We start from the raw sequence: 25548 nt of genomic DNA on the forward strand, positions 1-25548 counted from the left end.
TTAAATTTGTTTTAACTCACGAACCCACCACATCACAGAGGGCAAGCCGGCGAAGTTTGAAGAGCGACGGCCGACGACTGAAGCAATAATGGCCGCTCCTCTATGCTCTTCCGTTTCCGTGTCTCTCATGCTGCTACTGCTAGTGCTCTCGGCCTCGGCCTCGGCGGCGTCCGCCGCGGACGGGAAGCTGATCCACCTCCACTTCTACTTCCACGAGGTCGACGCCGGCACGCCCAACGCCACCGTGGTCAACGTCGCCAGCCTGCACAAGTAAGTACGTAAACGCAGCGCCCCCTATCTATGGCGCATGCATGTATCTTCCACTCTTTCACACCATGCGCGCGTGCAGGAACGCCTCGACGTTCGGTGACCTGAACGTGTTCGACAACGCGCTGCGGGAGGGGGCGGACCCGGCGTCGCGGCTCATCGGCAGGGCGCAGGGGATCGGGGTGCACGCGTCGCTGGACGAATCCGGCGGCCTCACCGCCATCGACTTTGCCTTCTCCGACTACGGCGAGTACAGCGGCAGCACGCTGGCGACGACGGGACACTTCACCGTGTCAGCCCCATCGGAGCGCAGCATCGTCGGCGGCACCGGCAAGCTCCGGTTCGCGCGCGGGTACCTCACCAGCAGGCTCCTCAGCTCCACGGACACCTCCATCGTCGTCGTCTTCGACATGTACTTCACCCTGGCCCACTGGCACTGATAGTCGTCCAGTGCACGGACTTACTTTTTTGTTGTTGTTGTTGTTGTTGAAATTGTGCAAGACGTAAACTGTTCCAATAACAGGGCTTTGCTGGCTGCACTGCCCTATCCAAAGTCACAGAGACGTGATAAGCCACCAATAGATACTGGGAAATTTGGGTCTTAAACTCTCATATGATACGAAACAAGTTTCCTTTCTCTGAGGGCTAGTTTAAAAACTCTACTTTCTCAACTAATTTTTTTTAAAAAAATATAAATCCTTTAAAAAATGGAGTTACCAAACTAACCAAAAAATCTATATTCCGTGTTTGGATACGACAAAGCATGTCTTTTATCTCTAAAATCTTGCAATATAGGAGGTCTTGTTTCTCAAGGAGATTTTCTTTCTCTATATTCTTGTTTTTTAGAAATCTCTTTAATTAAAAACCACCCTCTTCTCTACCTAATATGAGTATATCAAAGAGAGGAAGGTTTCTTGCTTTGTCATCTCTCACAATCAAGTGATGTGGATGTTAGAAAATTATCACTATCTAAAATTAATTTAATAATGCAGCATAAAATGAAAAACTTAGATCTACTGTCACATAATTTCTTTATTATTAAAGCAGAAAGGATTCCTGCTTCCACATGCGTCCACGTCGGCAAAAATATCCTTGGCCGTTCGATCGTTGGCCAATGCTGGATGTGTCGGCACCGCGAGCATTCTAGAGTTCCTCGGCCCCGTCGTCGTCGCTTCTTCCCCTCCCCCACCAGCACTCCCCATCGTCCTCCATCTGCCGCCTGCTCCTCCGCGCGGCCACGCGGAAGCCGCGCAGGATGGCGCGCACCGCGGCGCAGTCCGCGAACGTGCGCCGCACCCCGCGCAGCGACGTCGTGTACAGCACCACCGCCTGCGGCCGGGGCGCACGCGGCTCGTCCGCGAGCTGATGCTGCTGGTGCTGCCGTCGCCACCTGGACGCGGCCGCCGGCCGGTGCCCCGGGTGGTGGTGGTACGTCAGCGACCGCGCCAGCTGGAACGGCCTCTTGCCGCCGCCGCCGCAATCATCCATCTCACGCGCCGACGCAGCAGCAGCGGCCGGCCGTGCCGCCGCGGGAGAAGGCGAATCCAGGCTGTGGCGGTTAACCGGAGGCGAGGAGAAGGGGGAGAAGGAAGACGAAGAGGAAGCGAGCTGGGCAAGCAATCGACGCGAGAAGATCAGAAGGTGGGGGCACCAGAACCGCACTTTATATGATTTCTTGTGGTGGTGGAGATTTTGACGACTTTCTTGATGCGTTTTTTTTTGGCCTTCGCTCTTTTGGTACGGTAATTAGCAAATTTATTAGGAGATGGTTAAATGCTATTATATACTAGAAGTAGAAATGATTTGTCTTATGAATGGTTTGCTGATTGGGAGCTTGGAGGCTGTTTAGAGTTGTACTGGCAGTGACTAACAACCTTCTTCTGCTTGTGTTGCTTAATTTTGAAGAAATGGTTCCTTGTGGGGTTTTTTTTCCGAAAAGATATGGGCTTAGAGGCGGCACCGCAGCGACGTGAAGTGGGCGGCCGTGACTTACAAACGGCCACAAGAAGGTTCCTGAACGTGTTGCCGCTCAGACGCTCAGCTGAGCGTGACGCCGTCATTTTCCCCCTTTTTTTCCTTCTTCCTATTCTTGTTTTTTATGTGAACCATAATTTGTTGCGGTAGAAATAGGCACAGATATAACATGACTGGATTAATATGCTTTAATAATAAGGAAATTTGATTTGGAGATGGGGCCGGAAATGATAGAGCAGGATGGATGGTAGGAAAAGGAAGGGGAAATTCAGAAATTCTCTCAGGCGTATGGCTATGGAGTGCCTGTGCTCTGGTGAGCAGTTGAAGGCGTCAGATGAGACCATGCGGTCATCTGATTCTACGATCACAAAGGATTTCTCGGCCAGTGGGTACTCTTCTTGGAATGGAGAGATTGAGCAGTACCTTGATAATGGCAACATAGAGGAAGCCGAGTTGTCGCTCCGGGAGGGCATTTGCCTAAATTATGAGGTAAGTTGTTTTCTTTTGTGAAACAGATTTTGTTATGGCACCAAGAACAGCTGAAATATATGCTGAATGTGACTAGGAAATGCCACCAATTCAGCTAGTATGATTCCTAGTTAAGTCAATCTTGGGTTTCTTTTGTCAATTTTACTTCCTTGTGAAGATTTTTGTACGTAACTAAAATCAACCTGCATGCTGAATGTATTTTTTTTTCTGCAGTTAGTTGAATAAATATATGGTTATTATCTTTTTCTTCACTAAAATTAGTTCACTACCTCCTACCTAGGAGTTTATCCAAGCTAGCCTTTTCTGTACCAGTATAAGTATTTCAAGGGAAATTCTTTCTTATTTCAAGAGAAGACTTACCATTTTTATTACTGCCATTCTCTTTCTTCGATTTCGTTAGATGCCAGAATGTCATCTGTTTAAGTTCTATATTTCAGCATTACATTTGGACCTAGCTGTTTCTAGCTCGACTGACAGCACATGCTAAACAGGAAGCAAGGGCATTGCTAGGAAGGCTAGAATATCAACGGGGTCATGTAGAGGCAGCACTCCGTGTCTTTGATGGGATAGACATCTGCATTAGTTCCTAAGATGAAAATCTCAATTGCTAGAAAAACAGGCCGTGGGAAGACTCATTCACAGTGGGATTCCCCACCAATGCCCTTGCATGCTGTCAGCCTTCTCATGGAGGCCATATATCTTAAAGCAAGAGCACTTCATGATCTTGGGAAAGATAAAGGTAAGCAGCACCTTGCTATCATGTTGCACACATTAACAGACTTGCATTGTGGGTTAGTAATTAATTCTAAAAAAACAATGGACTAAGTACAAATTTAACTAAAATTTGTTTTGTTGTTTTGCATTTGCTTTAGGCCTAATGAAAGGCAAAACAATTGTCGATGTTGTGGGAAAGTTCACCTGGTATTTTATTTTTTGCTCGAGCTAACATTCAAGCTTCTTCTGTGTGTTTATCCTTGATCCTTTCTAATCCTTTTAGTGATGCATATGGGAACGACTAAGTCAACAAATATGTGTGCAGGACCCAATAAGGCAAGAAAACGGCAAAGAGCACAATAGTTCTCATATGCCTAATTATTCCCTTGATTCATGATTATAACTTTGCCTCCTGATTTAATGACCCTTTCCTATCATTTGAGATATACAGGTCACCCTAAGGTAAGAGAGGTATTTCCTTTATTGGAGATTACAATTTTGCCTCCTGTTCCATTGGAAAGTAAAGCGACTACGACCTTGAATTCTTTTTTTGCTGTCATCATATATTTTTAGCAGGCATAAAAGAAGAAAGGCCATTTCTTGTGGAGATTTATGCAGATGACATAAATCCAACTACAACTATAAAAGGGAAGCACTACATCGGCTCTGGTGTGCTTAACTATATCTTTGATTCGCGAATATAGTTTTGTTATTAAATTAGTGAAAATTCAAGCTATATCCTTTTGTGCTCTCTGACATTATGACATTTGTTTAGCAAGTACTTTAGTGAAAAGATTTCACCATATGCATGTCCATGTTTATGACAAATCATAGTTATCCGTTACATTACATCGATGTAATCTTCACACAAAGTCTCAACAATATTTGGTTGCTCACTTACACCCCACCCTAGATTAACATGTTCTGAATTTTCTTTGTTCACTGCTGCAATTGACACATGCTAAATGGCAATTTCTTTATAATGATCCAATTGAGTTTGTAATTGCACATGTTTTTGCCAAGTTTCATCAAGTACTGCTCCAACAGAACAAGCAATCATGGAATATTGAGCTAAGGCACTGGAGTCTCAAGAAAAGGTCTAGGAATCCTAAGAATGGATGGATAACGATGCTTAAATATGGATGACATCATTTATGTCTTGATAACCATCTACATGCCGGTGATAATGTTTTTTGACATTCATTCATGGGGCTCACCTTTCTAATGTGTAAGAAAGAAAACTACGTTGATCTTAATCTGAGTTGTGTGTTGATGGTTGATGTAGTAAAGAAGGGGCACTTAGACATTGTTGTTCATGGATTTATGTACTGCCAACAAACCTTCTCTTCTGATTCTTATAGGCGGTGCCTGGCTGTAATGGCTTGCATGTATTTTATGCATTGACTACATGATAAGAACCGTGCACGTTGTTGATGGCCCAATTATTACCTCTGAATCAAGGTAATGTTTACCTTTATCGTGTTGTCTTTTGTTCTATAGAATCATTGTGGATGACTGTTTGTAAAATTGCTATGGCAAATATTTACTGTTATCATCGTATATAACATCAAATTTTTGTCATGAATTCTCAAACTTTTGTTTGTAAATATTTTAGCGTTTGTATCTGTGATGAAAATTTAATGCATCAGTCACATCAAATCGTTAATGAATTTTCATAATAAGCAATTTAAATGCTATGTCGTATGCTCTATTAATATTAACTGTTACCATGTTACAAAATTTCAAAACTTCATATCGCTAAATTCAAACGTGCGCGCTGGCGCGCGCCAATTCACTAGTATATATGACATTAGAACAGAGACTATTCTACTCGGTACTCGAGAGTCGAGAGTCGAAACCCTCTAAGGCTGGTGCCAGCGCGGGCGAGAAGGGGCCGCTGCCGCCCGCGCGCGGGCGATAGGCGGGCGAGAGGCCGGCGCCGGGCGATGGCGCTGGCACCCGGCGAGAGCGGGCGATATCGCCTCGCTCTCGCCCGCGCTGGAGCGCCCGCCCGGGCGAGAGGCGGGCGAGAGGGAGGCGAGAGGGAGGCGAGGCACTGGCGGGGCGAGAGCGCGGGCGAGAGCGACGTGGCGCGATCTGATTGGTCCACGTGTCGCGATCTGATTGGTCCACGTGTGCTAGCTGTTGCAACTAGCCGTTTTTGACCGTTTGGAGTCCAAAAAATTCGAAAAAAATTGCAAAAAATCACAAATTTCATCCTCAATCCCTCTATATATACCCCTACCCGGGTGGAGCTCATTCCACACACCATTCCATCTCATTTTTCTCTTCCAAACTCCCCTTTCTTCACACAATGTCGGGTTGGTCCCCAGATTTGAACACCTTCACGGATCTCTTGCAGTCCGATGGGTCACCTACAACCCTTCCGTTAGATGAGTCTTCTTCACTACATCGTCGCTCCGATGTTTCAGCCTCACTCCCCCGTGCACTATTTCCGGCTGCGCGTCCACCACCATACCCTTATCCCTATCATTTGTATCAATATCCACCGTCTTCATATGGTCAACCTCCAACTTCCCAAGCCGGAATTCAAGCCTCATTCCCGGTACGTCCGTATGCCCCTCCTCCACCTGCTGCGGACGGAAGTCAAGCTTCTTTCCAGATACCTCCATACGCCCCTCCTTCATATGCGAAAGACAAAGACGAAGGGGAAAGGGAAGGAAGCCACGAGCAGCGAATCAACAAGTGAAGCATTCAAAATGAAGAACTTGTGGGGTGGATTAGTGAAGGCCAAGCTTTTGAAGCAATGGAACATCCTAAAGGGCCGATCAACCAGAGATATGGACCCCGGCTGAAAGACGTACCCATGGCAGGGCCGTAAAGATGGTCGAAAAAGAACTTGGTCTGCTAGATGACGAAGAAGAGGAACCGGAAGCGGAACGTGAAGAGGAGGAAGATGAGGATGAGATCGAGGAGTCCGATTAGAGTTATGTAATTTTATTTTAATTATCATGTCATTTTATTTTAATTATTATGTACTTTGTAATTTTTAATTCAATAAAAAATATTATGTTGTGTGTTTTCTGAGCGTTGAAATAAATCCGCGTGAATTACTTAATTCTGAAATAGAAAAGCTGACGTGGCTATAGCCTGAGGCTGTAGCCTGCTGCAGCCTGTGCACTGGAGCAGCAGGGGCGAGAGTGGAGGCGAGAGCTGACGTGGCAGGGGCGAGAGGGAGACGGTGCACTGGACTCAGCCTAATAACCACTACCCAGCGGGCGTACCCGTTGCCATCTGGCTCTCCTCCGTCCATTTACTCACACGGTCACACCGCCTCAACTCGCGCTGCCCGTCGCCCCCAAGCCTCGGTTCCGCCGGCGCGCGAGGGGATTCGAGCTGGGTCTTGGGTAGCCTCTCACCGTCTCACGATGCCGCCAGCACCCAAGTCCGGCGACGCCCTCTTCGCCAGCGTGGATCGCGTCGTAAGCTTCTGGCTCCGTCCGTTGCTCGCGGAAACCTAGCGCTGGCGCTAGATCTGACATCGGACTTGGCCTAATCGTTTTTTGGTTCGTCGCCGGTTGCAGAATGCGGAGCTGTTCACGCTCACGTACGGCGCCATCGTGCGGCAGTTGCTCACGGATCTGGAGGAGGTCGAGGAGGTCAACAAGCAGCTCGATCAGATGTACGTAGCTCCCCTTCTCTCTCCCCGCATTTCCCTTGTCGTTCCTTAGTGCAGTGCAGTAGTAAGAAGGGCAGGACTCTGCAGCGGTGACAATGTCTTTATGTCATGGGTTCGAAGCAGCCTCTTTGTATTTACGGGAAAAATGCTCGCCTCGGTTTATTCCTTCTTCAGACCTTCACTCATGTAGAGCCTCCGGCACTGGATCTGCCCCTTTTTTTTTAATCCAGTGCAGCAGTACAAATGTTGATTTTCTTGTGGCCGTGCATATGCTGATAGTTCTCACCGCTTACAAATTGTGTGATGTTTTCACGCAATGATATACGGAGCATGCATGATTATTGAACCCAACATAATATTAAGATTAAATATGATGGTAAAGTTTTATAGCTATATTAAGTTTTGTTGTAGACACATACAATACAACAAAGTTAACTTGAACTATGGAATTGGGCCTGAATACCTGATAGCCTAAGATCACAGACCTTGTGCAGCATGTGGATGAAAGGAAAAAAAAAGTTTTTTCTTGATGGTATTAACTTCTCAGTTGAGGAGTCATGGCAAGAGTGATGTGGTCTGTCTCTTTGGAGACATCCCATAGAAGAGAAGTGATATTGTCTTCTGAAATACACAGTTCCTACATCTGGATCATATATTTTCTTTCTTCTCTCCAACCCATGGTAAACGTCTCTTGTGGTTGGTTGTGACACCATTTACATGTTATGGTTCTACTCAGGGAGAAGATTTGTTCAATCCTGTTGTATTTCATGCCTTCAGTTTTTTTCTCAAATTGAGGAATCATGAAGTTGGTCTGGACTAGAATCGCGTGAAATACTGTTTTGCAGCTTATCTAATTGAGTTAATATTACTTGTTTTCTGGATTTTATTCTCATAATTTCGTCTTCAAACTATTGTTTTCATTTAAACCCCTTCCTACATGTTAAAAGGAAAAGTTTTACTTTCAGGGGTTACAACATTGGAACACGATTGGTTGATGAGTTCTTAGCAAAGTCAAATGTATCAAGGTGTGTTGACTTCAAGGAGACTGCCGATGTTATTGCGAAGGTCTTTGCTAAAACTTCACGGCAATATATAGCTGCTGAGCCTACTGTCTTTGTTCCTATATGGCATAGTATCAGCTAGTATATTCTGCACACGCTTCATATTCACAAGTATTCATACAGTGTTGGAGCGAATGCGTATATGATCCAATGGTTGTGCACAACATTCGTGTCTGTGCTAAATTAGTTCAGTAACAATGCTATCTTCTCTACAGATCATCCCCATAGTGTCCAAGGTTTTCTTACTTTTGCCTTTTGCTTGGTTTATTCAAGTCCGATGACCATTTATCACATTCTTATTTTGGTTCAATTAATATTTGTTAACTGGTGCCTATAAGATGCTGGATTTATGGGTTATCAAATGTTCAGCATTAGCAATGCTGCATCTTTCTTTCTTTTTTTCCCATCCTCCATGGATTCAAGGTCTGACAGCGCTCGTTTGTTTCTTTGTGAAAACAGCTTGGCTTCAAAATGTTCTTGGGCGTGACTGCAACCGTGACCAATTGGGATGCTGAGGGTACAAGTTGCAGCCTTGTCCTGGAAGACAACCCTCTTGTTGATTTCGTTGAGCTCCCTGACACTTGCCAAGGCCTTCAGTATTGCAATTTGTTAAGTGGAGTTATTAGGGGGGCATTGGAAATGGTTGGTTTGGCTCTTCTGTTAACTGCTATCCCCATTTAACTTTCTTCATTTGCCCTTCATTTCAGTCATATACTATTGAATGTTGTTCTGATGTTGTTTCAGAATGCATACAGCCAGCTTCCTGAAACTTTGATTGCTGGCTGATATGGTGGCGTGTCTTAGAATTATTTAGATTTATCACAAATAAGTGATACCAATATATTTGTCCTCTGAAGTACTTAACATTTGATATTTCTCCCCCTATAGCATCGCTACATGGTGGTGGCACTACCTGCTGTAGGCTGTAGCACGGAACCTAACACACCTACTTATTATGGTGTTACTGATTGATTGCAAATGCCGTATGTAGGTGTCTATGAAGGCGGAGGTGACATGGGTGCGTGACATGCTTCGCGGGGACGATGCCTATGAGATGCGGGTGAAGCTTATCAAGCAAGTCCCGGAGGAATACCCCTACAAGGATGATGACTAGTTCTACTTTAGTGCAAGATTGCTTGTTTGGATTTTGACATCGTTTTCGTCGATGGTCCGTAGTTCTGCTATAACCTGATATCATACGAGGAAAGCTGCGTCTGTTTTGCTTGTGTATTGTAGAAATCATACATAATCTTTCCTGAGTTGCGGCTTTGAATTAGTCTGCTGGATTCAGGGCGTTCGCTATGCAAATTGGTGTTATCTAGAAATAAAGTATTTTCGATCTTATCAGTTTGCCCTCATTTCATGCAAAGTTATCGCCTGCTTTGCCTCCCATTTCCTGGAGAGCTTTAGTTTGTTATTTCCCATGTTTGTGAAATAATACGTTTCTTTGATGAAAACATTTAAAATGAAACTTGTTTCAGCTAAGAAAAGAAAGTTCCAACAAGAAGGGATATCTTGACTGGGTCTGGGTATCTCCCCAACCAAACAGATGCTAGGCCTTCTGTTGGGTGTATTTCTCTGTGTGGGCCTGGGAATAAAGGATCAGGCGGGTAGCATTTTGATTTTTGATTGACCGTGTACGTGTAGGGATGGCACTGGGTAAGTACCCAGTGGGCACACGAAGCCATACCCATACCTACTAGGAAAAAATTGTTCCATATCCATACTCACTACCCATCATGGGTACAAAATTACGCCATACCCATACCCACCATGGGTAGCGGGTACCCATCGGGTACCCATACCCATTAACATTACGATAGACATGATCATTTGAATCGCAAAAATAAGTACCAGCATAACAAATGTATCGAACCCAACATAATTTTATCACAGGTTCAACAATATTCAACATTAAATGGCATCATCATGCCTTCAAATCACACAAAACATAGCATTGATTTTACAAAACTGTGGACAAAATCATGCCTTCAAATCTAATTGTTCAATACACAATACTTAATATTTGAATATATAAGACTTCTGGATGGTCCGTCTGGGGGATGGCCTGGTGCCTGGTGCGTGGTGCCCTGGTGGCCGCGTTAGGGTCTTAGGGTTAGCAAATAGCGAGAGCAAATTAATTTTATATGAGACATATAAATCCGGACCCACGTGTCATATATTAGCGGGTTCCCCATTGGGTAGCGTGTATGGGGCAACAAAGAACATACCCACACCCACCGTACCCGATGGGCATAACAAATGACCCAATAAAATACCCATGGGTATCAAAATCCGCTATACCCGTGCCCTAATAGGGTTTTTACCCATCGGGTTTTGGGTTTCAGGTACCCATTGCCATCCCTATGTATGAACATATCAGACTCGCGCGCGCGGACATGCACATGCAATGGGGATTGCATGTGCATGTACGTTCTAGATCATGTGCATGACTATCGGCGGATCCGTACGTAGACTTCACTTTTGGAGCACAGTAGACCTGACTGACCTGCTAGTTGACACGTATGTACGATATATTGCGACACAAAACAACCGTCACGTGCCGTCAAACCAATACGCGCGTACTCGGATTCATGGACTACCTAGCGAGCTAGCTAGTACTACCGAACTTGAAGACATGAACTTCGATATATATATATATATATATATATATAATCGACAGTTAGACATTCTAATCGGACGTATAGATGGCCAATATGTACGAAGCCCACGAGGCCGGCAGGAAGCCCGCTATTTGGGCCCGTCCGAGCCCGGTATAGTTCGGTTCTATGTGGGCTGGACTCAGACAGTAAACTAAGCACGGTGGACTAGTCCGGCACGTCCCGTTTAACTCTAAGCCCGTTAATAAGTCCATTTTTTCACTAAACCATGCTTACCAGCCCGCTTAGCCTATTTTTCGGTCTACTTTTTCGTGCTTATCGGGTCGGGCCGAGCTCGGACAAGGAAACGAGCCCACGAGCTTAGATGGTCCGGCCCGGTTTTCTAGTCGTGCTTGATGGGTTGGTCCCAAAACAGGTCGGGCTTTACTGGGCCCAAACCGGGTCGGTCGGCCCGTTTGGCTATCTCTGATTCCGACGTCCGGCACTGGACGTGTCGCAACACATAGGGATGGCAATTTGACCCGTGGATTTGGATATCCGTCGGATATCTGACCCGACGGAGCCGGGTATGGATACATGTTTTGACCAGTGGGTCAGATCCGAATCTGATCTGAAGGCGGGCGGGCACGGATTAGGATATTATCTTCTACCACTGACGGTTGGCCCTTCCATGCTCTAGTGCTCCTAACAGGTGCTCATAGGTCCATAATAATTCTTTTATTGAGTTTTAATTGTGTATAATGTTGAATTGAGAAGAAATTTGACTAATTATGCTATTGAATTATTGAATAAATGATTGTGTTTGTCATATCCGACAGACAGCGGCGGAGGACCAAGTGTGGCCAGGTATGGCTCGAGCCATACCTTGGGTTGGCCGAGAACCTCTAGTCCGCTCTGCTCTGTTGCCTCTGATGTCTAGTCGTCTGGACTCTCTGCTCTGTTGCCTCCGCTGTCTAGTCGTTTGGATGGCTCCTTCGCGGCCTCTGTCGTCACTTGCTCACTCTGCTCTGCGCAACCGCAACCTGCCATGGTCGTTTGCCACTAATCGTCGTCTATCAAGTGCATGTAGTCCGCGACTGGTCGACAACCTTCATTTCGTGCCTCCGCCACAGCGCCACCGCCATCGGCTACCGTCGCCCGTGTTCGGGATCTCGACCGCTTGCGCGACCATGGCCGATGTCAGGAGGCCGCTCGCTGACGCATTCACCGACGGAACCTACGCACGAGAACCATCCCGCTAGCGAGCTATGCGTGCGTTGGGCGCGTGCGTGATGCTCAGAGGGTGTTTGATGAAATGGCTAGCAGAACATCGTGGCGTCGAATGCCAAGGTTATCTGTTTTGTCGAGAACAGGCAGGCATCACCCTAGCATGCAAGTTGTTCGATAAAAAGCTAATCAGAAATTCCTCGTCAAGAAACACAATTTTTACTGGGTACTACCATAGTCAACTAATGGTGGATGCAACGGATTTGTTTGAACAAATGCCAGAATTTAACATGGTTTCTTGGACAATGATGATTTCTGGATTTGTTCTAATTGAGTGTCGCCTATGACGTATTCCGCCAACCGCCATACCTTATTTTTTAGGCGTCCTCCGCCACTGCCGACAGATATCGGAAACCCGTCTAAAATCTGATGGGCACGGGTATGGATATAAATTTCTACCCGCGGTTACGATCACGGACGGATATTAGTAACAACCGCGAATATATATGGTTGCGGACGGACGGTCCGAATCCGATCCGTTGTCATCCCTATCAGCACAACCGCACAGGCCGTCCCGTCCAAGATCCAAGCCCAAGGACGTATAACCTCCAGTGTTCTCAGCTCCTTCTCCACTGGCGGCGGTGGCTCCATCTCGTTCGGTCTCTCTCCCCCTCACACTCACACACACGAACGGCGACGCCATGAAACACGCCGCGAAGCTCCCGTCCCGCGGTGCATCGTCGTCACAGCACCGGCTCTCCCACGCTATCCCGAAGACGCCGCCGCGTAAGATCAGGATCGTTCACGTCTTGGCGCCGGAGGTTATCAAAACAGAGGCTCGGGACTTTCGTAAGGTCGTCCAGCGGCTCACCGGAATGCCATCGTCCCAAAAGGGCTCCTGCGCGGCGTCGGCACTCACGGACGAGGATGCTTCGCCATCATCGCTATCGTCGTGGCAGCCGACTGCGATGTCGTCGCCGATGAAAGTGGAGGCCGAAACATCGTCTGGAGAAGGGGGAGGGTTACTGTACGATCTCGATCCGGATGGCTACAACGATGGCTTCTATGATTTTCTCCTCAGCTCCTGCGACACAGACGGGGTGGCCGGCTTTAAGTTATGATCAGATGGTGCATGGGAATGTTTACCCCCCAAGTCTCCTGGTCAGTTTCTCTGCAAGCATTTACATTATGAGATGAACGATCTCAACTTTAATCGTTTTGCAACCATAAACATAAATCACCGGACATGTTTCATGGTTCCATGTCTGTCCTCTTTTTGATAGTTCCATGAGCCCAATAGAACAATGAACTTCATCAGTGTTTGAATAGAACTCTTCTAGTCTCTTTTGTTTTTGATAGAGGTTGCTGTCTGTCACTGGTTCTCTGCACGCATCGAGCGGTTACCAGCCCGTACGTATCTTGGAACTTACTGGTCAGTTTTTAACTTTAAACAACCAGTACCTTTTTTTTTTGTTTTACCGTGTTTCATATAAACTGGTGATGGACATTTGAATATTTAGATATTGTTGCTCATATTCAGAATAGACAAATGGTATGTATTAAGTAAAAACACTCGAGTGGTCATCATCGTTGACAACACTAGAACTAGAAAGCTTTATATACGCGCGAGACTGAGAAAATGACCAAAGAGGAGAAAGGAGCCATAAACAGGAGCTAGGTGCGGAGCTACAGTCAGCACTGAGGCATTAGCTTTCATATTCCGATATCACTGCATCTGCTGTGCCGTCACCTGGATTCGGTTGCGGCCCCTCAAGTCTGGTTAAGACGTCAGGTGCTCCAGCAGCATCTCTGATAATCTGAAAAAGATGACAGCAAAACCGTGACCAGTTGTAGCTTCCCCCCCCCCCCTCTGTACTACAGAATTAATGTTAGACAAAATAACATCAGGTTTAAAATCTATTTATTCATGCAGCATGATCAAATAAAAAATGCAAATGCAAGGACATTCCTGGCAACCAGGTGGATAATGACAGTGGCAGGGAGAGCCACGAATGACGGGAGAACACAGTCAACAGTTAATCTGGAAGGTAGATAATCACTAGCATCTTATGTGTGGCTGAAAAAATAACTGACTTGTCTGTGTTCAATCCATTTCTCCTTCTGTTAGCTACCATGTATAGCATTTGCCTTTGCTCAACTCAATTAAGGGTCGTATTTGAACTGTGCACAATGAACGATAATAAACCTTTGTGGCATTCTGGTTTAGTTGGTCATCAGGCTTCAACTCAATGAGCTTAAGAATTCAAGTTTGATAAGGGCAGAACAAGAAATTCAATAAGTGCATGACCATTAATCAAACACTGTCAAAGCTGGCTTGTGAGATAACAGTATATCAGTGCATATGACTTACGTGCCCCAGCAAGTATTGAAGAAGTAAAGAAACATACCAATATTTCTTCATCCAAGTAAGAGATCATGAATAAGCGTTGAAATGATCCACCTGTAATTAATAACAGAATGTAATGTAACTGCTGTCATGGAATGCAACTATTATGCGCCCGTGCAATGATGCCATGAAAACTAGCATAACTATACTGACCCACTGTAGTCCAACTCCAATCCAACACAACCAAGCAAATCAAAATGTAAATGAAATGATTGTTAAATTTACATACAAAAAACTTTCCCTGTCAATTTTTTTAAAAAAATAAAAAGAGTTCTTTTTATTGTCCTATAAACAATTGGCTCTCTCTCTCATATTAGAGCTAGTTCTGTTTCCTAAACATAAGCGTAAGCCACAGAAACATGTTCTTCAACAGTAAATATTTTGGTAAATATATTGGCAAGAATTCCTTGACAAAAAAGAATTTGCATAACAAAGGTAGTTGCTTTATCTGAGCATGCAGTACGTCCTCAGAAGTTAGAAACATGTGTTCCTAGTATATACAGATCCAGCAATGCTAGTATTCTAAACTAACATATTGCTAGAAGAGTGTGAAGCCCTGTGTACTTACTAAGTGGCAATTTAAGCCCCTCTGAAACAGCATCCCTTATAGGGCTAGGAAGTTGTTGTAGAGCTCCTGCAGTTTGGCCAAGCAAGCCCTTTAACTGTTCAGGCAATGATTCTTCATTGATTCTGGGAATCTCTATAAGGCCCTCAACATATTCCTCTTTCATCCTGATGGGGCCCTCAACAGACAATTGAGTAGTCAGTAAAAACTTGCTTTGTATCTGAAAACAGAAAAAAAAGACAGTTGCTAAATTGTGAGAATGGGAGTGCTGAGTGCAACAATAAAGCAATCCCCGATCATACAGAAACATTCAGCTTGCAGATGATATAAACACTAACAGCCTGCTAATAAATGACTTCAGTATAATTAATTATGAAGTATTCTCAGCTTATGAAAGCTTTTGCGCACGATCTATTATGGTAGCAGATATAGACACAGAATGGCTTCATTATAGAAGGTGAATCCTGCATCTTGTAAGCCATATTGACTAACGAAGCACATAAATGTCATATAAAACGTAATCTTAAGTGTTATCTGCACCTTGTAAGCCATACTGACTATGCAAAAAAAGTAGGTACACTCCTAAAATCTTCTGACATTACCGTGTTTACAAACTTGAGGTTTGATGAGAGCTTGGAGTATCCATCCTTGATCAGCACATCAAGTCCCATAAAGTGTGCAACAGCCGTAGGTGACCTCCTTCAAATTAGAACACATTTGCTATCAGGAGAAGCTTGACTTAAACTGAATTCAAGTCAAATGAAGCAAGCAGCGACAGGGACATACTCAAACAAAAGACGGGCTGCAAATGCTCCAGGACTACTATCACCAAACCATTCAAAGTTCCATCGACCCTCCAGAAACGGCGATCTGCAAAGTAAATAGATGTTGCGGAATTTTTCAAGTTAATGTAATATGCTTACACATAAAAGCTTTTTTGGTTAGAATCAAAGGTGTTCATCTTATCTCAGTGCTTAAGGTCATGTTTGAATGCACTAGAACTAATAGTTGGCTGCTAAAATTAGCTAAAGACACTCAAACAACCCAACTAATAGTTTAGCTTTAGCCTATTAGGTACTTTTAGTTGAAAACATCCAAACACCTACAGCTAATAGTCCAGCTAACTGTTAGCTACACCCTCGACTACCTAAATTTAGCTAATAGTTAGCCAGCTCTTTGTTAGTTAGCTAATTTTACTAGCAAATTTTTAGCCGCCTAATTGTCAGCTCAAGTGCATTCAAGCGGGTCCTAAATCTTAAAAAGTATCTCAATTAAGCTACAGCACATATTATGTCTTTGTTTTGGGTAGCACTTACGTTGTGGGGCGCGGTGTGGGATTCAGGCGTTCAAGTCCAACGATTCGCTCATTGACATCGATCCTCTGCATCTCAGTGGTCTTCCCGCTGACTAAGGCCTCGAAACCCCCAGCATCTTTAAACTGAAATTGGTGATAAAAAAAAAGTCGCATGCGTTAGTCGAGAAATACCTCGAAAGTTCGGTATCAACAAGCTGATTCAAACTGTCATTTCACAACTAAGACACAAAATCATGGAAAGCCATCGTTTCCCAATTGCTGAGGTTGTGGATAAAAAATTATTGTAGTGAAATTTGGATGAAAAATGCAGGTTTAGAACTTGGCACTAGCTCCTCCTTTTTGGTAGGCTGGAGGAACAGGAGCCTCCCGCAGGCACCATCACAGGAAGGTCAGCAACTAGTACTAGGCGAGAGAGCGAGAAGAGGGAGCAGAGGAAGAGGAAGAGCTCACGGCGAGGAGCAATGACTCCTTGGCGGAGAGGCGCTCCATCTCGCGGGCGTAGCTGGCGGCGGCGCCCCCCTGGAAGGTCTGGGCCGTGGCTCTGCAGCGCCCCGCGGAGCAGCGGGTTCGGCGAGGCGAGAGGGCCACCCGGCCGTCGCGGCGGCCGCGGAAGGGGACAGGGAGGAGAGCTGGAGAGGCCGGTGCCAGCGCCACGACGGCCGCCATTGCCTGACTCGCTGGCTGCTGGGTTACAGATTTCTCTTTCGTGCTACAGTCTACAGCCACGGCTGCTGCCTTTGGCGACGTGGAAATCGCCCAGAATAGCCGGGAAAACTTGATATTTTCGATTTTTTTCCACCTCAAATGTGTTTCAACTAGGGCGGCTCGCCCATCTCCGCCCATCTCGCGAGTTTCAAAAAACGGTTCGTCTCGGCTTGTGGCTCGCTCGACGGCCGAGCCAACGAGCCTAGCCGACTCGCCGAGCCAATGAACCTAGACATAAGAAACTAGGCATAAACGTAAATATGATCTCCAAATTATAATATAAAATTTTAAAAATATTTTAAATTAATAAAATAGATATATTACTAATATAATATATAAAATAAATTATTTTTTACAGTAATCTCAAATAATATAAATTAATTGTCTACTCGTACTAATATTATATGCTAATTAAGATTTTATCTAACAAATTATTGTTAGATCGAGCCACGGTGCAGCTCGTGTGAGCTGCACCGAGTCGAGCCGAGCTAGCTCGCTCTTTTCACGAGCCACAAAAACATACTCAGTCGGACTCGTTCTGAGCGTCGAGCCGGTCCGAACCGAGCTGCGAACCCGAGCCAGCTCGTCGAGCTCGAGCTTTTTTTTTTAGCCCTAGTTTTGACGAGTCACACAGCAACACTAGGACAGTCAAACAGGTTTGTCACACAGGTTTGTCATGGGCTAGCAGCCTGCTAGCTTACCGACCAACAAAATGCAAGCTGCACGACAGTTTAACGTTTTCTCGAACTTATATGTTAAAAAAAGAAAGCTGAAATCTAGAGTTTAATCCATTGACGTCGCAACACAACACAACAGTCCAACCGCCTAGCGCTGCAAGGCGAAAATTCACAGTAGCAAAAGGAGGGAGCACATGGCATCTCATTGCCTAGAGCACCTCGACTCTCATGCAGCACCTCTCCGCTGCTCCGTCTCGCCATGGGCGAAGTGGCACCGGTCACCAAAAGTACAGGCACCCTTCAAGAAGTTCTCGCACAGCTTCGTCTTGTAGTTGCTGCTCTTGCCCCCTGGACCACCGCCTCGGCCTCCTCCTGCTGGTGCCGCGGCAGCAGATGGATTTTTCGCTGGCATGCTTGCGCTGATGGTTGCGATGAGATCACGCACCAAGTCGCTGGCTTGCTTGATCTGGTCAAAATTGCCTTCCAGCTCGATGTTCTTTAGGTTGGGGTTAGACTCGTGGTCGCGGATGGAGAGCTTGACGCCTGTAATTCTACTTATCTGCTTAGTGTTGACCCCACCCTTGCCGATTATGCCACCGGCCAGAGAGGCGTCCACACTGATCTTGGCAGTCGCCGAGGCACCAAAGTTTCCTGCTGGAGGGCCCATGGCAGCTGGTTGCATAGGTTCAGCTCGTCCATATCGACCACCCATAGGAGGTCCTTCTTGAGACATGTAGGCTGGCTTCGCAAGCTCTCTTTCGCTATGAGCGAAATGGCACTTATCACCGAACTTGCAGCCTTCTGTAGTGTTGTACTTGGTGCACATGCGTGTCTTGACCGTAGAAGCTGGATGAGAGGCACCGGTAAGAGCGGCATGATCCACATGAGTTCTTGATGGCGCAGATACAGCAGAGCTACTTAGATTCAGCATTTTTGCAACTGCCGGGTAACCACCAGGGACAAAGTGCAGAAAATGACATCCCTCGCCAAACGGGCACCCAATCGTACTACAACATTCAACACAAAAACCATATTATTTATGAAGGCCATCTAATGATTTTAAGTATGCAGCAATGATCTTTCAATATATGAGATAAAATAAAATACACAAACATCTAAATCGTATATTCAGGCATATTAGAGTAAAATATAAACAAAGCATAATACCATATAATAAAATGAAATTTGAATCTACTCTTACAAATACTTCGAACACTGAAAAAGAATTTCCATTTAATCCAAACACCACCTTGTAACCTGTCTATACTAAATGCACCAAAGCAAGAGTGGATTGAACGTTGATATGTTACATATGTATCGTACTCATCTAACATCTTAAGTAACCAGAGGGGAAAAAGCAAGTTGATCTACTGAGATATATTGAAACAGAGAAGCTTATATATCACGATTTAGTGTTATTATTCAAGTATTCCATATACCTTTGGCATATAAAATGAAACTTCCAGATAATTGATTTGCTGTAAGAAGAGTGGAAAAAAAGATACAGGTTACCATTCTGATGTTATTTCAGGTAGGTTAAGATTATAACCTGAAAAACTTGGTGCAAGGCTTCGATTTGCTTGATAGACCAGTTTGAAATGACTCCGTGTCTGTTGCATAAAATTAATTACATTTTCTCATGTGTTAGAAGTTTGCATTGCTGATCTTCTAATCAAATAGATATATAGATTTGTCTCGAATGTATGTGATGAACCGAATGTATGTTATGAACCAAATGTATGTGATGAACGAACAAGATTTTATATGGTAAAAGATTCCATTGTAGTTATCCTGCAGAAGATAGTTATTATACAGTCGAAAAAAAGATTGATAAGGTTTCTACACTGATAAATACCATGTGTCTGCATGTTTCTTCCCGTTCATTGAACTGATGAACTGCCAAATTGAATTTGGATTAATATTCAAGAGCCACAAGGTGGCTTCATTCCCATATATGCTTCAGATTACTATTTCTTCCGTAAAAAACTGTCTCTTTTCAACAAAATACATCTAAATGATGTTTCCAGACTTTCAGTTCTACAACTAATTTTACTGTACCAAAATTGTCGTGAGGCACATACATGTTGGGAGATTTCTTCTTGCTGGTTGAACTGGTGAATTGTCCAATTACATCGATCAAGATTCAAGAGGCAAAAGGTGCTTTGACTTCCATATATGCTTCAAATTACCATTTCTTCTTAAAAAACTTTCCTCTTTTAAACAACATACATCTAGATGAACCCCGTACTATTACACTATCTGAACTCTACTATGAGTTCTAAACTATTTTTTACTGCATTACTATTTTATGAGGCACGTAGTCCTAACTAGATTTGGGAACACCCAGGCTTTGTCACCATTCTGTACTTACTTAGTACTAATGGTTGTTACTTAAGAGGGGTAAGTTGCTCAAATAAGAACATGTTATTGTGCTCCTTACCTGTTAGCACTGGCGAAGTTTTTTATCAGTACCTGGAAAAAAATTGTTTATAGCTTCTGCATATGTAGCAGATCTAACTGTGATACATTCCTTCAGATTTCATTGTATTCTTTTGATCCATCTTCGAGCCACATACAACGCTAGCCTTTAAGGTCCAAGTGAGTAGTCGAAGTTAAGAGAGTAACAGTCTAAGGCATCGTTCGTTTCAGTTGGTTTGGCTTATTCCAGGTCTGGTTCCGGGTGGGAAAAATGAGCCGGTTTGAAATTCGGTCGTCTCTTCATGAACCGTTCGTTTCGACCCGAATCAAAAACAAAAGTGATTCGGTTTAGAGTTTCCTCTCCCACTACTGCCCGGTACGAATCCCGGTCTTCTACCCTTCGGATCGAATCTCGGCGAGACGGCGCATCACTGGCGAGTGGCGACCGAGGAGGCGAAGAGGCGGCTGAGCGAAGTGACGGCGCAACGCAGCCTCGACGGTGATCCTCCCCGTCGCCTTCTCACTAGTAAGTGCCGCATCCTACCCTCGTGTTCTTGATGTCGTTGAGCACCACGACGACAGGGATTCATGTCTGGTCCCCGCCGCCCAGAGAACCAGACCTGTTCTGAATGGTTTTTGAATGTACATGCTACTACTCAAATCCTGAAGCAATACCCAAGTAATACCAAGTCAGTTTCTTTTTACAGGAAAAAAAGGCAGCAATACCACCATTCTTGCTTCCCTTGAAAAGTGCAGCGTTCGGTTACTGTGGTAACCCTGCAAGATGATTGAAAATGATGGATATACACTGGATCTGAAGAGTCAGAGAATCCACTAGTTGCAAGCTGATTCAAATAGTTTCAGTTTGTGTTTCAGTTTCTGCTTCAGATTGTCACCATTCTTACAAGTGTATCCATGGTTTATATAAACAAATACACTAGTTGCACATTTGGATGTAAATATATGAGCAGTTCATGTTTCTGCAATAGAATACACTAGTTCACTGTCTGAAAGAATATGAAGTGAGGCATATTTAATAGAAGGCTTTGATAGCAATGTGGTTCATGAGGTAAATGATGAAGTTGATGATGTACTCACTGAAAGGAATGAAGATGTGCTTACAAGCTCAGATTGATTCATGAAATTGCTTTGTTTTTGTTGGTGTACCAATTTCTAAGTTTTGTTTGTGACATTGTGTGTGGCTGAAAATTTGATTTGAACTGAAGTGATAGGATTCAATCCTTTGCTACCAAACAGATAAAAATTGCTTCACTAGATTCATTCCAGCCGGATTAATTACATGTCCGGATCGAGTGAAAGGGCTGGCTCCACTGAATCCTGGCTTGTAACTGTTCCTGGCCTGGATCCGGTCCTGAGCTGCCGAACGGCTTAAGTATAGAAGAGGTTCAATTTTGGCGGCAGTGAGCTATCATTCCACCAATCCACACATCCCTTGAAGCAAGCAAATCTTGTGATCGAACGAAAACAAAATCTCTAACCCTCCAGGCCCCACTACCAGTCCCCTGCCACCAACACCCCGGATGTGCATCTCATTGCGCACACGGCACGCATAAGCATAATCAAACGACCAACCAGAACACCCTCGCTCTGCTCCCGCACTACACACGCAAAATCCAGTCGACGAAACACTTCTCGCAAGGAGCGAGGGCAACCGACATCAAGTAGAACCAAAGCAATCGAGGCGGACAGCGGACGGGACTCGTGGGATAACGATGCCTCACCTTTGGAGCGCTTCCCGGCGGCGGCAGCCCCGTTCGCCGTCTCCGGCCGGGACCTCTTCCGGGCCGCAGCGGTTCCCTCCATGCCCAGCCTAGCCTCGCGTCCGATTGCAGAGGCGCACCGGAACCCTAGCCCCCCGGTCCGATTCGCTACGAGGTCGGAAGCAGAGAAGTGAAGGAAGACTGCTAGGTTGCTCTTTGGTTTCTTTATCAGAAACGGAGATTGGGCCTTGGGCCTCGATGAAGCAGGACGGATTTGGTCCGAAGGATTCGTGTCCGAGCCCAAATAGAAACTGCGAACGATTTGGGCTCCAGTGATTTAAAAAAAATATTTTAAATCTAAATAATATCTGATAATCTGCTTCATTAAGGCCCAATGGCAAGAACTCAGCCTCCACTGCAGCATACGAGGGGCTATAACTACTCGCACCCCGGCTCCGCTGTTGTGAGTCTATAACTAATGCCTTTTTTTATTTACACTGTGTGTGGAGGAGGTACCACTGTTATACAAGGAATTCGATTCAGTAACGATATTCACAACCCGATTGTTTTGGACTCAACTCAAACATCTTTTCTAGCGCTAGAGATCTTATATCTCTTACACTCCGTTTGGATGTATGCATTGAGCCTTGGAATTAAGAATTGGCATTGAGATCCCGAATATCTAGCTGTTCAGTTTGGGTGTCCTAGAATTTGGAATTAGAAAAATAGAAATGGACTCCAATGCCAACCGGAATTCATCAGTCACAATGACATCCAAATATTACAATTGTAATTGTATCTCATTTCAATCCTATGGTTGATTTGGAATCAAACCTAATTCAATTTGATGCACTCTCCAATGTATATCGACATCCAAACGGAGCCTTTAGACATTTCAAACGAAGCATACGCCGGTCGTCCAACAAATCCTGTTGAACTGATCGAAGAAGCTAGCATTCTTCAGTGTTGTCAGGGTGCAGCAAGAAAGCCACAGCGGCTGCACAATGAATTCACGTATACTGCATGCTATATAATCATCATTCATCGATCAATCTCGACATCGCCAACTCCAGAGTGCTATGTAGGGGAAGAAGAGCTAGAAGGAAAAAAAAAAGCATCGATTACGATTAACAACCCTGACGACGAAGACGATGGCGGATTCAGAGGCTCCTGGCGATCATCTCCTGACGCCGGTCGTACGACTCCTGCTTCTCCAGCAAGAAGTTGGCACGACACCTCGCGATGAACTGCTCCGCTAGCCGGTCGATCTCGTTCCCGCCGCCAGAGGCGACGCCGTCGTCTTCCTCCACCTCCTCCTCCTCCTCCTCCTCCACGACCCCCACCTCGTCCGGCATCTCCTCCTCGAGCCAGCGCAGGTACCCACAGTACTCACCGGTCGCCGCGGGCACGACGACCGCGTTCCACACCGACTCATAGTCACAGGACGGGTACACGTGGTAGTCCACGTCCAGCGCATCCACGGCCGCGCCTCGAAGCGGCGACAGGCCGCCGGACCAGGTGAGGTGCGGCGGCTTCTTCGAAAATTCGCCCTTGCTGCTCTTCCTCTTCTTCGAGCGGCGGCCGCGGGCGATGGAGGGCGCGTGCTGCTTCCGCCGCCGCGCGCCCCACTTGGTCTTGCCGAGGGCGTCGAGGAGCGCCGACTTGACCCGGGCGAGCGCGCGCAGCACGCGGCCGAACCGCGGGTACACGTGCGACTGCAGGATCGTGCTGATCTTTGGCGAGATGACGCCGCCGGACCTCGGGAGCAGCGCCTCCATGTGGAGAGTAGTGGTGGTGGAGCTAGCTAGCTGGCCGGGCGGATCAGGTGGTGGCACTGCTGGCGCGCGCCGGTACGGTGGAGAGACAGAGACGGGGACGGAGGTGGAGGTGTACGCGTCGATCGACGGCGCCCCGCCGGTGCTAGTCCGTGCCCTTTATATAGGGACGGGACGGGCCGGCACTCGCTCCTCGCGCGCGTGTACGGGAATGTGTCACCCATTCACCGCGATCTCCGCAGCGTACGATGCCAGCGTTTATGAGGTTTATTTCAAGTATCTGCTTCAGAAGATAGAATGCAGGTCTCATAGATCGGCGGCCAATCATCAGGATATCGTCAAAAATATAATCTGGATCATCTATATATATCGGATAAATCGTTAGTTTATGGCGTTTATTTCATTTGCATGGTAAGTATCTTCGGATCTTCTTCACAATTTCTCTGCGTGCATGCACTGGTGTACGTTGTCTTCGATCATCAGCTAGCTATAGGGGAAAAAATAAACGAATGAAGAAAGCTAGAATCAATGAATCATATCAACGACGACTCTAGACAAATTCTGAGTTTTTTTTGGGGTGGGGGTGGGGTGTGGACTGTGGAGTGGGGGAGGATATTAAGAAGGCGTATAGTAATAGTACAAGGCAAGCTGCTGATAGATCGCACGATGATGGTACTGCATGCATGCAGAACAACAGTGCTAGCTCCTGTTACGTTAACATTAACATTGTGGTGTCAGTGTCACCATCTGCGACGTGCGCGCAATGGAGGATAAGCAAGGCCGGGCTCGAATGCTTGGTAGCATGCATGCATGATGCATGGTGTGTGCAGGACAGCTGGACGACCCCGCAGGCTTGTGCTTGTCTAGTTGAAGCAAAGCAGCAGCATCAAGCGGACATGTATGCTCGCTGTGTTTTATATTATCCCGTTTCAGGAGCAGCAACCGCAGCAACGTAACAGAGCAAGAAGACGAAGAGTTCCTCCTCCACGGAACGTCGTTGCGTGGCTTCTGCACACTGTCTGTTAAAATCTCTCCACTTTAGAGCTAGCCAGCTAGGGCACCGAGCAAGCGAGGATCCAGCCTGGCCAGGGCCAGCCAGCTCATATGCATGTCTTCTTCCATGCACCTGCCTCCTCCTCCCGGCCACACTTGGGTTCGTTGCCGGCCGCCAGTCGTCGAGTGACGAGATCGACGACGACGCCATATACATGCATGCATTATTAGCCGCGCTGCGCATGCATGGGATGGGGACGATGGATGCGTGCACTTGGGCGCTCATGCGCCTTGCGTGCCTGCGAAAGAGGCCGTGCGAATCCAGTTGTTGGGATACTCTCGCCTCGCGCGTACGTGCATGCGAGGCACGGCGTGGCTCTCGCTCGCCAGTCGCCATGGAACGAAAGCGCGAATGCGAAGCGGCCGGAGCCATCAGCGCCACCAATCAATCAATCATTCTTGAGCTGATGTTGCTTGGGCGCAACGGCGGGAGCGGATCCCATTGCATCACCCGTGGATTCCTGACTCCGACCGGATCGGCGTCGGCGACGAAGTAGCTAGGCAGCTAGCCATCTAGAACGTAGCAGGAAACCTGCTTCCCTTGTGCGGTCGTGGCAACGGATCGGATGGAGGTCCAGCCCCTCCTTGCTTCGCGTCAGTTCGTAGCACACGCGTTTTGTTTCGGAGATTTTTTTTGTTGTTTTAAAATAAACAATTGCATACTAAATAAAAAATCACTTTACTAAATTTAATACTACATTCGTTCTCAAATATTTATTTTTAAACTAAAACGCGAAAAATATAAAAGAACAAGAGACAGAAGACGTCATGTTGTTGTCCATTGTCTAGGGGCTGCTGCTGCTGCACGCCATCGCCTATGCTCATGTCACAAACAACGAAAGCCGGTCACCATTGCTGCTTTCCCATGCAACTGAACACGAACAGACAGCTATGCGAGCGAGGTTGATACCTCGGCGCCATGATCTATGGCGCTGAGGTC

The 25548-nt window shown here is 46.0% G+C and overlaps 6 protein-coding genes across 13 annotated transcripts; 3 read left to right on the top strand and 3 right to left on the bottom strand.

Moving 5' to 3' along the window:
• The first annotated feature begins 19 nt into the window (after positions 1–19).
• LOC103648339 (pterocarpan synthase 1) lies at positions 20–1662 on the top strand. Of its 4 annotated transcripts, none has more exons than NM_001401284.1 (3): positions 20–270; positions 350–679; positions 1312–1662. In NM_001401284.1, the coding sequence occupies exons 1-3, from the start codon at positions 89–91 to the stop codon at positions 1412–1414; spliced, it is 615 nt and encodes a 204-aa protein (NP_001388213.1). In that variant the 5' UTR covers positions 20–88; the 3' UTR covers positions 1415–1662. The 4 variants fall into 4 exon arrangements, 3 of the variants coding, with proteins under 3 accessions (NP_001388213.1, NP_001388215.1, NP_001388212.1); NM_001401286.1 differs by having other exon boundaries at positions 1315–1662; NR_174678.1 differs by lacking the exon at positions 1312–1662 and having other exon boundaries at positions 20–274; positions 350–852.
• On the top strand, positions 1445–9489 carry LOC100193521 (uncharacterized). 5 transcript variants are annotated; one of them, XM_035964520.1, is made up of 11 exons: positions 1445–2730; positions 3222–3469; positions 3770–3906; positions 4021–4113; positions 4492–4672; positions 4806–4905; positions 6555–6887; positions 6990–7087; positions 8050–8149; positions 8605–8787; positions 9137–9489. In XM_035964520.1, the coding sequence occupies exons 7-11, from the start codon at positions 6834–6836 to the stop codon at positions 9257–9259; spliced, it is 558 nt and encodes a 185-aa protein (XP_035820413.1). In that variant the 5' UTR covers positions 1445–2730; positions 3222–3469; positions 3770–3906; positions 4021–4113; positions 4492–4672; positions 4806–4905; positions 6555–6833; the 3' UTR covers positions 9260–9489. The 5 variants fall into 5 exon arrangements, with proteins under 5 accessions (XP_035820413.1, XP_035820414.1, XP_035820411.1 ...); XM_035964521.1 differs by lacking the exon at positions 4492–4672 and adding an exon at positions 3603–3651 and having other exon boundaries at positions 2493–2730; XM_035964518.1 differs by having other exon boundaries at positions 2580–2730; positions 4021–4905.
• A 3163-nt stretch (positions 9490–12652) lies between these two features.
• On the top strand, positions 12653–13277 carry LOC100284510 (VQ motif family protein). Its single transcript, NM_001157405.2, has one exon. The coding sequence runs from the start codon at positions 12674–12676 to the stop codon at positions 13091–13093; it is 420 nt and encodes a 139-aa protein (NP_001150877.1). The 5' UTR covers positions 12653–12673; the 3' UTR covers positions 13094–13277.
• Positions 13278–13447: 170 nt separating this feature from the next.
• LOC100276026 (putative plastid-lipid-associated protein 13 chloroplastic) lies at positions 13448–17006 on the bottom strand. The gene is made up of 7 exons (NM_001149916.2): positions 16710–17006; positions 16261–16382; positions 15731–15814; positions 15547–15643; positions 14948–15164; positions 14381–14433; positions 13448–13789 (listed from the first exon to the last, which is right to left on the bottom strand). The coding sequence occupies exons 1-7, from the start codon at positions 16923–16925 to the stop codon at positions 13679–13681; spliced, it is 900 nt and encodes a 299-aa protein (NP_001143388.1). The 5' UTR covers positions 16926–17006; the 3' UTR covers positions 13448–13678.
• Positions 17007–17621: 615 nt separating this feature from the next.
• LOC100192020 (uncharacterized) lies at positions 17622–21980 on the bottom strand. The gene is made up of 3 exons (NM_001137444.2): positions 21802–21980; positions 19191–19251; positions 17622–18648 (listed from the first exon to the last, which is right to left on the bottom strand). The coding sequence occupies exons 1-3, from the start codon at positions 21881–21883 to the stop codon at positions 17868–17870; spliced, it is 924 nt and encodes a 307-aa protein (NP_001130916.1). The 5' UTR covers positions 21884–21980; the 3' UTR covers positions 17622–17867.
• A 718-nt stretch (positions 21981–22698) lies between these two features.
• LOC118476271 (uncharacterized) lies at positions 22699–23673 on the bottom strand. The gene has a single exon (XM_035965143.1). The coding sequence runs from the start codon at positions 23556–23558 to the stop codon at positions 22941–22943; it is 618 nt and encodes a 205-aa protein (XP_035821036.1). The 5' UTR covers positions 23559–23673; the 3' UTR covers positions 22699–22940.
• Between the last annotated feature and the right edge of the window lie 1875 nt (positions 23674–25548).

Source organism: Zea mays, chromosome 2 (genome assembly GCF_902167145.1).
Source record: "Zea mays cultivar B73 chromosome 2, Zm-B73-REFERENCE-NAM-5.0, whole genome shotgun sequence".
NCBI classification, from domain to species: domain Eukaryota; kingdom Viridiplantae; phylum Streptophyta; class Magnoliopsida; order Poales; family Poaceae; genus Zea; species Zea mays.

Bases quoted from the DNA above. Each gene is read 5' to 3' on its own strand.
- LOC100192020 (NM_001137444.2), bottom strand. From the start codon at position 21,883: ATGGAGGGAACCGCTGCGGCCCGGAAGAGGTCCCGGCCGGAGACGGCG. The intron at 19,252-21,801 runs GTGAGGCATCGT...TTTATGCAACAG, and splicing joins CGCCGGGAAGCGCTCCAAAG to ACACGGAGTCATTTCAAACT. The intron at 18,649-19,190 runs GTTATAATCTTA...TGAATGTTGTAG, and splicing joins CCTTGCACCAAGTTTTTCAG to TACGATTGGGTGCCCGTTTG.
- LOC100193521 (XM_035964519.1), top strand. From the start codon at position 4,878: ATGGCCCAATTATTACCTCTGAATCAAG. The intron at 6,888-6,989 runs GTAAGCTTCTGG...CGCCGGTTGCAG, and splicing joins TCGCCAGCGTGGATCGCGTC to AATGCGGAGCTGTTCACGCT. The intron at 8,788-9,136 runs GTTGGTTTGGCT...TGCCGTATGTAG, and splicing joins TTAGGGGGGCATTGGAAATG to GTGTCTATGAAGGCGGAGGT.
- LOC118476271 (XM_035965143.1), bottom strand. From the start codon at position 23,558: ATGGAGGCGCTGCTCCCGAGGTCCGGCGGCGTCATCTCGCCAAAGATC.
- LOC103648339 (NM_001401284.1), top strand. From the start codon at position 89: ATGGCCGCTCCTCTATGCTCTTCCGTTTCCGTGTCTCTCATGCTGCTA. The intron at 271-349 runs GTAAGTACGTAA...GCGCGCGTGCAG, and splicing joins AACGTCGCCAGCCTGCACAA to GAACGCCTCGACGTTCGGTG. The intron at 680-1,311 runs GTACTTCACCCT...TTATTATTAAAG, and splicing joins ATCGTCGTCGTCTTCGACAT to CAGAAAGGATTCCTGCTTCC.
- LOC100276026 (NM_001149916.2), bottom strand. From the start codon at position 16,925: ATGGCGGCCGTCGTGGCGCTGGCACCGGCCTCTCCAGCTCTCCTCCCT. The intron at 16,383-16,709 runs GTGAGCTCTTCC...CACCAATTTCAG, and splicing joins AGGAGTCATTGCTCCTCGCC to TTTAAAGATGCTGGGGGTTT. The intron at 15,644-15,730 runs GTATGTCCCTGT...TCTAATTTGAAG, and splicing joins GCAGCCCGTCTTTTGTTTGA to GAGGTCACCTACGGCTGTTG.
- LOC100284510 (NM_001157405.2), top strand. From the start codon at position 12,674: ATGAAACACGCCGCGAAGCTCCCGTCCCGCGGTGCATCGTCGTCACAG.